The sequence below is a fragment of the Schistocerca americana genome, chromosome X, assembly GCF_021461395.2.
Source record: "Schistocerca americana isolate TAMUIC-IGC-003095 chromosome X, iqSchAmer2.1, whole genome shotgun sequence".
Lineage (NCBI taxonomy): Eukaryota > Metazoa > Arthropoda > Insecta > Orthoptera > Acrididae > Schistocerca > Schistocerca americana.
Window position 1 is genome coordinate 955,600,239 of NC_060130.1, and position 12,442 is coordinate 955,612,680.

At 43.1% G+C, this 12,442-nt stretch overlaps 1 protein-coding gene across 2 annotated transcripts in view; it reads right to left on the reverse strand.

Moving 5' to 3' along the window:
* Positions 1–12,442, reverse strand: part of LOC124555242 (dihydropyrimidine dehydrogenase [NADP(+)]) — a 285,759-nt gene that overhangs the window by 185,750 nt on the left and 87,567 nt on the right. For both annotated transcript variants that reach the window (XR_006968528.1, XM_047129102.1), the window contains exon 5: positions 6,619–6,800. Coding sequence is in view for 1 of the 2 variants with exons in the window: in XM_047129102.1 (XP_046985058.1) it covers positions 6,619–6,800 (182 nt within the window). In the remaining variant the exon portion in view is untranslated. The remainder of the gene's footprint in view (positions 1–6,618; positions 6,801–12,442) is intronic.

Below are 12,442 nucleotides of genomic sequence, written 5' to 3' on the forward strand. Positions count from 1 at the left end.
CTGGGACGAGTCAGGGAAACCATTAGTCGCGCCGGTGAGGGGCCGACCGGGTGTGGAGAAATTTTGGCGGCCCAAGAACAAGAGAAAACCCAGGTGTCGTCGTTATGAAAATTCCGTATGGAATAATCAACGGCGGGAGAGTGTGCCAGTGTTAAGAGAAAGGAGTGCGCCCACAAGTAGTAGATCAGCTGTATACACGGCAGTAGAAAATACATTCACTGTCAGTGAGAACAATTTAAGTAGTATTCCGGAAATCGATTATAAAGTGGCAGCTGTAATACCCACAGCGGAACTGGAGAGTGAGTTTAAGAATGATTCGCAAGTGTTGAGGGAAGATCAGATGTCGGATAAAACGTCCGTCATCGATCGAGGGGATGCAGAGAGGGATGAGGTCTGGTTAAGGCAGTTCGGTCGCTTATACGACGAACTAAGAGATTATAGGGGCCTGTATGGGAGAAGTGTTTATGGGGAGCGCGTGCAGGATTTTCCGCGTCTCGTCCCGCAGGAAGATAGTGTTTGTGAAATGATAGAAAGTTCTGGCCCTAACCGGCAGACTTTACTAGAAATAGTTGATGTTAATGGGGAGCACGAGCAAGATTCGTCGTGTCTCGTAACGCAAGAGTTGGATGTTGAAGTAGTAACGGAAAGTTCTGGCCTTAACCGGCAGACCTTACCGAAAGTCGTAGTGGTAGAAGTAGCCGACCCATCCGACGCAAACCTCCAGTTTAAACATTGCGAGAGTATTAAGGAGAAAGATTACGAAAATTTTAGTGATAGCAGGACACGATTGGTAGGAAAGCACATAGATTACAGCGTGTATGAGGTTAGAGCTGACATTATAGGGTCAGACGATAACAGTGTGGGTTGCGCAGATCTAGAGGAAGTAATTGCAGATACTACTGGGCACATTTCTCCAGGTAGATTGGCAGATGAGATCAATCTGGCCAAAGAGGAATCAACAAAGGTGACAATTAGTGAATTGATAGCAAAGCAACACTCACTAGTTGACGAGTTACAGGAAAAGGTTTCGGTATTGGAGGCGAAGCTACAGACTAAGCCTCAGGACAAACGTGTTGAAATTAAAACTGTATGTGAACAGCGGCTGAAAAAGCCGCCAGATAAGCCGAATTTAGGATCAAAGCCGGATGGTTTTTTCTGGAATGACCTGGATATAGACGAGGATTTACTGTGGGAAAATAATGAAACAGTCGAGGACAAGTGTAGACAGATAGTAGTGTCTGTTAATATGCACGACCTACAACTAAACGTGTTGATTGACACCGGTGCAGAATTGAGTGCTGTATCTGGGAAAATATTTGAGTTACTGAAAGACAGACCCGGCATCGTAGTTACGCCAGTAACAGGAGTGAAAATTATCGATGCTACTGGGAAGGCCAGTAAACCGGTCACAAAACAGATTTTTGTCAACTTCGAGATATGTGGGGCACGATTTGAACAAGAGTTTGTCGTCGTGCCAGACTTAACTGCGGAAGTAATTATCGGGTTAGATTGGCTATTAAAGTACCGTGCAGTGATTAATTGCGAAAGCAAAACTTTGACATGTACGTCCCAAGATAAAACAATAGTAGTTAGTTTTGACGAGGCAGGAAACGGTGTGCGTAGGCAATACCAGCCTGTACACATTGTTAACTGGCCGGATGACATTGACGCAGGAATGAATTTGAACTGCTGTAACGTGAGGAATCTCAGCATTGACAATAGAGTAGAAAGTGAATTGGAAAGTATTGTAGACGGTGTGTCAAACGTAACACACGAACAAAGACGAGGCCTGTATGAAGTAATAATGAGGAATAAGAGTGTTTTTTCAGTCAAACCGGGACTAGTGGAAGAGATAATCAAATTCCCTCCACGGATTGACATTAGTATTGGTGTGAAAAAAGATCGTTTGCGAGAAGTAATGAAGCTAAAAGCCGATGCTCGCATACGTCGTCATGACGCTAAAGCGCGTTTTGCTAAGTTTACAATCGGAGACTTAGTACTTGTAAAAGCTCATGAGAAATCGAGCGAGATAGGCCATGAAATCCCTAAATTTAAGATTGTTTATAAAGAACCATATAAAGTCATTGGTATACCTCACACAAATGCTTATTGCTTAGAGTATCCAAGCTCTGGAAAGCTATTAGGTATACGGAACATTGTAGACCTGAAATTGTACCAACCAAGGATTGATTAATACCACAGAAAGGGTAATTTGTACATTATGTAAATATAGAGTGTAAGATTTAAGGATGTGCCATGTTGCGATGCTTTTGCCTGACCTAGAGGTCATTAAAGAAGTTGTAATTAATAAGTAATTAATGTTGATTAGATGATTTAAGAGTTACTGAATATTAATCAATTTGAAACCAAGCTGCTAGTTTAAGTTTTCAGCTGAGTCACAGAAGATTAAGGAATGTAAATATGCTTTTGTAACTAGCTGTCAGATTTCATGAATGTGTGTTTTATTAGTCATTGCCGATGTACTTAGACGCTGTTTTAAGTTTCAGGCTAGTACATGCGTGTGATGATGGACAGTGTTGAGTTATCCACTGTGATAGTATTAAGGGACTCCTTGAGATTACTCGGGAGTGAGTTTTTCCTAAAGAATTCAGTGAAACGGACGTTCTGGAAGTGCCGTTACAAGGGCGAGTGAGATCAAGCGTGCCGCACAGGCGGGCGCAACAATACTTGCGAGGCGAAGCCGCTGTCGGCTCTTGTGCCGCTGTCGGCTCTCTTTGTACTTGCGGGTACGGAATGCGGAATTGTTTTTCTTCCTGGACTGCTGAAAGAATTGTACTGTCAATATTTATGGTTTTTTCGATCTGCTGAATATTATTTTCTTGTTTAGCATTAAGTGGACTCTCATGGCAAGAGTATTAATTACGAAAAGGTTATATAATATGTGTATTCTATGTAATTAATAATTAATTTGCGTATTTTGATCTACTTGTTTTTATGACCATGTACTCTGATTAATTTTGTAAATAGTATTCCATTTCTTGATAGTGTTACGGATTTTGACGATTTTGGAATAGCTAAACCATTTTCTATATTTTCTATGAATTTTAATATGTTGTCGACCTGTTTTATTTTGTGCAAGATGACAGAGTGGACTAAGATTAGGAGTGTCTCCACTCAATTATTATGGTCTAAAAATTGATTTATGGTTAATTAGACGAATGCTAAATTTTGTTGATGTTTTGAGCATATGCATTTCCGCTGTTTCTTTTTTGGGACATTTTCTGAATCTGTTTACGTTACACGAACATCCTCAGACAATGTGGGGCACGTGTAACGCCGGAAATGCATATCCTCCTATTTCCATCTATTGTACTATTATTTTTTTTCCTTGTTTTGTTACCTCAAGATATGACATTTCTGTCTCTTTATATATTGTAATTGTTTTACTGTTTGTATATATATATATATATATATATATATATATATATATATATATATATATATATATATATGCACTTATGTCGATGTATATTTGGTTTGTTTCGTAAATATTATTTGTATTTTTACGCTGGGTCTTGCCTAGGGAAAACTGCTATCGAACGATTACATCGATAGGTCGTGTGAAGAATCAAAGTGTGTAGGATCTTTGGTAGTGTTAACTCTGCCGCGTGGAGCGCGGGCAGAGCATGGGGGAGTCTGGCTGGGGTAGCGAGTGAAGCAGGTGTGTTGTGAGAAGCTCCCGCGAGTTGCCGCGCTTTCGGGGTTTGGCAGCTCGACTTGCGATGATAGTTTCTGACATGGTGTCGCGGACGGGAAGCATTAGCTGGCGCACATCAAGAGCCCGTTTCGTCTGGGGACCGTGTCGAGAAGAAGGCGCGCCAACATCCAGCTTCTGCAACAGCGACGGCCGACAATGAGTGACTGTCGCCACCTCCTCGATTGACGACTTCAAACCTTCAATCAACCAACAAGGAAGACTAAAAGCACGTAAAGTTTCAGAACTGTATGGCAGACCTCAGCTTTTCAAACTGTTTCATTTGCCTCGCAAAATTACAGCAACTTAGCATGAACTTTTGTTGCTCATTGTCCCAATTGCATTACCAAGCAGGGTCCCTTCCTTTTCCGAAATCAACCAGAGTGTCGTTCAAATTCAGACGCCAGCATTAAAGTACAATCATTCCATTTCACTGCTTTAATTTCAAAGTTCAGTTTAAGTATTCATAGCTGGCTACAATATTTAGATTACGCAAGCACAAATTAAGAGTGCGAGTTTTGTTACCGTATTTTAGCTTACCTGTGACTGCAGCTCAGCTTGGTACGTACTAAATCTTACTATTGTTAATTGTTCAGAATCATTTAATTCAAGTTCAAAGCTAAATCTCTTATTTCTAAATTGCGTAGATTCAAGTAGCTTTTGAAATGATTGTTGAGGTAGTCCAAGACTAACCGTATTTTACTGAATTTCGATGTGCTTCAGAAAGAAAGCTTCTTATTAATTTCAGTCACTAAATTAACTTTCAGTTTTCCGGTTTTATTAATTCTTTTGCTAAATTAAGTCAGAGTGCAGCGAAAGTTATTACTTCTGACAAACTTTCAGTTTTCACACTACACGTGTCAACCTTCAGTTGCCACGCTTCTAGTGCTAATTATATGTGTAATTACCTTTCTTTTTCAGTTACTATAGTAATTGTCCTTAGGACTGGCGACCGTAATTTCCCCCAAATCTCAAATATCTAATTACCGCTAGTTAATTGTTAACGTAACGGCCGCACATTTACTTTCTTCATTAACTTTACCCCGTTTCAAAATTAATTTCCACCAGTTTCATTTGCATTTTTCCTTTCATTTAGATGTAACCCTTTCCTCCCTCTTTACCGACAGATTAACTTCGGTGACGATTGCTTTTCCCAAATTTCCATTAGGTACACGCGGTTTAATTTTTCACTGTCATTAAGGTCGATAAGTGAGGGGGAGGTTACAGGCTGATGCACAATACTCAAGTATTGTCTGGCAAGTATTTTCAAGCGACCTCTTTCGTGCATGAATTACACTATCTTAGACTTCTCCCAATAAATATAAGCCTGGATGTGACTTCACCACCGAATGATATATATGGTCGTTCCACCTGAAATCACTCGGTACAGAAACTCCTAGACACTTCACAGTAGTAACTTATTCCAGTGGCTGATCGCCATTCACATAGTGAAATGAATTCAAATCTTTTTGTCTACTTACACGCATTACATTACATTTATTTGTGTTTGGAATCAGCTGGCATCAGTAGCTGATCATCTCGATGTCGCCAGCCTATAGACTACTGTGCCTGCCTCATGTGATCGTACCATATTGTGCCAATATAATGATCACACAGACTGACCACTGACTTACCGCTGATGCTAGAGTCAACAAATGCGGGAACTTTTCGACCTATTGTGAAATACACTGAAGCGCCAAAGAAACTGGCATAAGCATGCAAACAGGCAGAACACGACACTGCGTTCGGCGACGCCTGTATAAGATAAGTGTCTGGCGCATTTGTTAGCTCGGTTACTGCTGCTACAAAGGCGGGTTATCAAGATTTAAGTGAGTTTAAACGTGGTGTCATAGTCGGCGCATGAGCGATGGGACACAGTATCTCCGAGGTAGCGATGTAGTGGGGATTTTCCCGTACGACAATTTCACGAGTGTACCGTGAATATCAGGAATCCGGTACAACATCAAATCTCCGACATCGCTGCGACCGGAAAAAGATCCTACAAGAATGGGACCAACGACGACTGAAGAGAACGTTCAACGTGACAGACGTGCAACCCTTCAGCAAATTGCTGCAGATTTCAATGCTTGGCCATCAAAAAGTGTCAGCATGTGAGCCATTCAACGAAACATCATCGATATGAGCTTTCAGAGCCGAAGGCCCACTCGTGTACCCTTGATGACTGCGACACAATGCTTTACGCCTCGCCTGGGCCCGTCAATACCGACATTGGACTGTTGATGACTGGAAACATTTTGCCTGGTCGGAGTCTCGTTTCAAATTGTCTGGAGGGGATGGACGTGTACGGGTAAGGAGACAACCTCACGAAGGCATGGACTCTGCATGTCAGCAGAAGACTGTTCAAATTGGTGGAGGCCCTGTGATGGCGTGTAGCGTGTGCAGTTGGTGTGGTATGGGACCCCTGATACGTCTGTATACGTCTCTGCCAGGTGACACGTACGTAAGCATCCTGTCTGATCACCGGCATCCATTTATGTCCATTGTGCATTCCGACGGACTTGGGCAATTCCAGCAGGACAACGTGAACCCTCCACGTCCAGAATTGCTGCAGAGTGGCTCCAGCAACACTCTTATGAGTTTAAATACTTCCGCTGGCCACCAAACACCCCAGACCTGAACATTATTGAGCATATCTGGGATGCGTTGCGACGTGCTGTTCACAAGAGATCTCCAACCTCTCGTACTATTATGGCCTGTCTTGTACGTTTCATGGTGTCAGCTCTCTCCAGCAATACTTCAGACGTTAGTCGAGTCCATGCCACGTCGTGTTCCGGCACTTCTGCGTACTCGCGGCAGATGTACCAGTTGCTTTGTCTCTTCAGTGTAGCTTGTGTGTGGAGCCAACTACGTGACGTGGATTTTGACAAAGGTGTACAAATTACCTGAGGCCTCCGGTGTAGCTCTGCTTCTCGAAGATGGTGATGTTGTTGTAGCCCATCCTGGCCAGGTAGGTGGCGCACGACAGAGATGCAGGCCCGGCGCCGACGAGTGCTATCTTTGCGTCGGCGAATTTCACGCTCTGCCCAGGGGCCTTCGTCTGAGCCAGTTTCATCTTTTGAAATACCTGCAACACACGCAGCGAAAGAATGAAAGCAAATTGCATCCCAGAATTGGACAGAAGAAAAGTAGCAACAGACATCATGAAAGACCTTGTGGAAATAAAAAAATTAAAGAAAATGATCTGAAATTTGCGACCATTCCACGAGTACATTACGGATTGTTCGGTTACATCGACTAATTTACTGTTCAACTTTTCGGTTAGTTATGTCATTTAGTTTGTACTGTGTGTCAATTAGATTCGCAGTCACCGCATGCCAGGACTGTTATTAGCAGAACTACCTTCTTCTAGGACTGGAGACTGGTGTGTGCGGGAAAACCTGAACAGTTCCACTGAATGAGAATCCCAGCAGCGCAAGGCCGACTATTTCTAGCCCAGACGCTGTCAATTCAAGGCCAGAGAGTATGACTTTTTTTTTTTTTTTTTTTAATGGCTCTGAGCACTATGGGACTTAACATCTATGGTCATCAGTCCCCTAGAACTTAGAACTACTTAAACCTAACTAACCTAAGGACAGCACACAACACCCAGCCATCACGAGGCAGAGAAAATCCCTGACCCCGCCGGGAATCGAACCCGGGAACCCGGGCGTGGGAAGCGAGAACGCTACCGCACGGCCACGAGATGCGGGCGTATGACTTTCGGCCACCAAATTAATAAATTAATATGCACTGTACGATCAAAAGTATCTGGGCACCCCTATGTAATATGGAATTGCAGTTTCCTAATCGTCACCCTAGTGTCTAGTGTCTTGCATCGCAAGGGAGAGGATATTGTTATGAGTGGCCAGTATCCTCTTTCTACAACACAAATGCACACGTGGATTAATACGGTTCTTTATCTACACGAACACGATGTTGTTACTTAACTTGGTTCAAATGGCTCTGAGCACTATGGGACTCAACTGCTGAGGTCATTAGTCCCCTAGAACTTAGAACTAGTTAAACCTAACTAACCTAAGGGCATCACAAACATCCATGCCCGAGGCAGGATTCAAACCTGCGACCGTAGCGGTCTTGCGGTTCCAGACTGCAGCGCCTTTAACCGCACGGCCACTTCGGCCGGCTTACTTAACTTGAACAGAGTGCACATGTTGTAGTACATGTTCATCAGTAATAGTCCTCTTGCAGACAACATCGGTAATCTTGCTATTACAAACTTCAGTCTCTCTGCTAGTCCCGCTATAGGCACTAATCTGATCGCTATGTACTGTCATAACCCGCGATGTGAACTGAGGCGCCGAGCCGTTCTAGGCGCTACAGTCTGGAGCCGCGCAACCACTACGGTCGCAGATTCGAGTCCTGCCTCGGGCATGGATGTGTGTGATGTCCTTAGGTTAGTTAGGTTTAAGTAGTTCTAAGTTCTATGGGACTGATGACCTCACAAGTTAAGTCCCATAGTGCTCAGAGCCATTTGAACCATTTTTGAACTGAGCCCACACTGCGAAGATACTGACAGTAGTCAACAGGAGTGTGAGTAACTGAGGCCCTCCAGTCAGTGGCAGCGGCCTAAATACGTGCTGTCCAGAGGGCGCTGGCGGCGTGTTGCTTGTCAGTGTGTCTCTGGCCTCTCTCGTGATAGGCGTGCTTGATCCAAAGCCTACTATCGATCTTCGCGCTGCATCTTTGCCGACCGATGTGCTGGCGATAGCTTGCGCCAGTACAGAGTTGACCACTAGATCTCACGAGATGTGGACCCGCCATTATTGAAGGAGATGTGTAGTTTTCTGTTGTGAGTAGAGAAGCAGTAACGACAGAGTGGGTCAGTTACGGGAGCTCAGTGACTTTGATCGTGTACTAGTTATTAGATGTCACCTGAATAACAAATCCATCAAGAACTTTTCAACTGACCCAAAACTACCCAGGAAAGTTTTTGATTATGTGTCTTTGAAGTGGGAGGAAAAACCACAGCCATACCCTTACAAGGCGGACCTCATGTACTGATGTAAAGGGATCCCTGAGCATTGAGGAGGGTTATTATAAAGAATCGCATGAAATTAGCTGAAGGAGTCACTCGTGAGTGCCAAAGTACTACCAGCAGTCCAGCTAGCACAATGAGTGTGTGTACAGAGTTAAAGAGAATGGGGTACAGTGGTCGAACAACTCCTCATAAGCCACAGATTTCAGAAGTCCATGCGACTCTCATGAGGGTGTAAAGACTGACGCCACTGGAGAGTGGATGACCGGAAACGAGTGATTTGGATTGTTGAGTCACGCTATACCACATGGGAGTCCGGTGGAAGGGTTTCTATTTGACGAATACCTGGAGAACGATACTTGCTATTACGTGTAGCGCCAACAGTGAAGTACAGAGTAGGTAGTATTACGGTAGGGGGGTATTTTTAGTGGTCAGGGTGTTGTCCCCATATTGGCTAATGGAAACGCTAAATGCGACAGGATATGAACACATTTTCAGCATTATGTATTTCGTACAGTGGAGAAACAGTTCGTAGATGATGATTGTTTGTATCAGCATGACGATGCACCCTGCTATAAAATATCATTTTGTAAGGCAATAGTTCGTGGACAGTAAATGGACTGGACTGCCCAGAATCCCGACCTATACCAAATAGAACAATTTAGGGGTGAGCTAGAAGGTCGACTTCGCTCCAGACCTCAGCGTCTAACGATACTAACTTCTCTGATATCAGATACTCAGGGAGAATGGGCTGCAGTTCCCCCACGGACTTTTAGACACTCGGTAAAAATGTCCCTAGCAGAGTTCAGGTCATCATAAGGTTGGACACACCCCATGTCAATATGCGCTACTAGGTTCAAATGGCTCTAAGCACTATGGGACTTAACAGCTGAGGTCATCAGTCCCCTAAACTTAGAACTTCTTAAGCCTAACTAACCTAAGGACATCACACACATCCATGCCCGAGGCAGGATTGGAACTTGCCGCCGTAGCGGCCGCGCGGTTCCGGACTGAAGCGCCTAGAACCGCTCGGCCAAGGCGGCCGGCTGGGCTACTAGGTGTTCGGATACTTTTGATCAGAGAGTGTAATTTTCATACCGAACCAAAATCATTCACAACCTGGACACATGAAAAAGCCTCTAGATAAGTCAATCTTCATTTGGCGTACTTTATTCATCACTGATCATTAAAATTGCAACACCAGGAAGGATAGAAAATAACGAAATTTTACTTATTGCGCGCCTACGGTATAGTAGGAAGACTCTCTACTCCCGCCTCTCGGGAAACGACAACAGTTGTCACCGTGTGCACAGTCAGTAATGTTCCAGAAGTCGTCACACTGTCCATAAGGATATCTGTCTTGCTGCAAACAAGGGCGTTTATTGACTTAAAATACTTGAAGGGACTGAGCAGTCCTGCACAGCCGAATGAACAGTGTCTGTCCTATCGGGAACTAGTTGTGTGAGACGGTTGAGTTTCTGCATGGTAGTCGTGGGATCCCGACCAACGAGAGCGGCGATATTACGGTACCTTAAACAGCAATCGCGATAGGGCATGATCCTGCCACTGTCGAATCCCAACATCTGCTGGTATAAGTTTCTCCATCTTTGTGATTTTGTCACAGACAAACAACATTTAAAAGAGATATCCAATGAGAAATATGCTGCGCAATTTTTCTGTATAAATAAAGAATGTAAATGACGTTGCTCCTACTTACTACGTGTTTCTGTGCTGAAATGTCTACCATATAGATATCCAAGCATGTAATATATTATTTGCCAAGTTTGCGTTTAAATTGCTAACAATGTAAGTCTTTTGCATACTAAATAACAAACAAATGATTAGACATGCCGTTTATACAGAAGGCTGATAGTGGCCAATTATACAAGATTTTTCATGAGTGTAAGTGTTCTATCAGTATTTTAGTAAACTCCAAGAACCTAAACAAGCCATGACTGTTTGACTGCGACGCAGTAATTGCGATGTAATTTGTATGCAAGTAAACATGTAAATATCGGGTGACTAGGGCCTCCTGTCGGGCAGACCGTTCGCTGCAAGTCTTTCGATTTCACGCCACTTCGGCGACTTGCGCGTCGATGGATGCAAGTGAGTTAATTACTGTTTAAATTGTTTGGGCAGAGTATATAGATGAGATTAACAACTTGAATATCGTAGCCAGTATGGTTGTTGGCATCCCAGACTGGCGTTCATCATAGAACCTTTCATTGTATACATCCAAACCGTGTCGGCACACCACAGTAAAAAATGTTTATCAATGTACAGTAATATCCTCTGCGGGACAAATTCCAAGAACTTAACGGCAGAGGGGAGGCTACATTTAGAATTAGACTGTTTCAGGAATTCTTACTTTTAGTAGATTGCGTCACGTGAGTTTCATCTGGTACACACTCGTGTAAACAGTATCAGCCGGCTGTACAGTAATAGTCACAAACAGCAGGGATGGACTGTCGTAAGCCATCCAGAATAGAGATATTATTCGATCTAAATTGCAGCAATTGCTAGTTTGAGTCGTTTCTGCTCACAAGCAGTCGTCTTTCTATTCATTTTTACTTCTCATATTGCATCATTTATGCTATTACTTCAGAATTATAATTTGTAAGAAGGTATACTTCAGCAACACTAATGGCTGTTCTCAAGTCCAGAGGTGGTACCCAGCTGCTTGGCATAGTCGTATTAAGGTAGAAGGTGTGGACAGTATCTTCGACGATAATAAATACACCGCCATAGTACGGGAAAGTCTGATAATTTTTCCCACTGTTTATGTTATTTGCGTTGATGAGTAATGACCTTAAGTGAAGCCGATTGCGAAAACCGGTGAAAATTTTGCTATCACTTCACATCCTTGCATCAATTAACTCGATACATATATTTTTTAAAATAACAGAATAACACGATGTAAACAAAGCCGTCCGAATAGTGTCGAAGCTATTCGGTGAAAGTATTTCTAAAAGAAGAAGAAGAAGAAGAAGAAGAAGAAAAATAAATATGTACCAGGCTTTGGTGAATGTATAACAATTTAATGTAGGTACAGTACTGTAATTTAATAAATGTGTCCACTTCCGACAGTAAAAGACACTTTTGTTTAGAATTCACAAGCCATGCACTATCTGCGGGACGAAATATTAGACGGAGTATTGGAGCAGGGAAGGAGACTACATCGAACCTGGAGCAAATTCAAATGGACTCATACATGACGTATGAATCCCCACTGAGAGTCTCTCTCCTTGTACATACGCCTGGGAACACCAATGAATAGTAAACACGGCCTTAAAAAGAGTAACAATTAGGCGAAAGACTGACTGGCTAGAAACGCTGAAGAAAAAGACGGAAGCCACTAAATCCAAAGAATCACAAAACAAGATAATTCTAAAAAGGTCCATCACTGTCTCCAGTTACTTTACAAAGCCCCGTTGTTCATTAACACAGAAGGTATGGATACCTAGGGAGAACAATATCACAGAACAAATTTAAGCTGCAACTACACTAAGGTGACGAAAGTCATGAGATACCTCCTAATATCGTGCCGAATCTCCTTTCGCCCGCCGTAGTGCAGCAACTCAACGTAACAGGGACTCAAGTCGCTGAATGTCCCTTGCGAGGCATGGTGAATGTAACTGTATATAACTTAGCGTCCCTATTCACTAAACGGCTCACTATGAGCAGTCTTACGGCCCACTGTGAAAGGTACTAGGGAGACGTATGGAAATTAA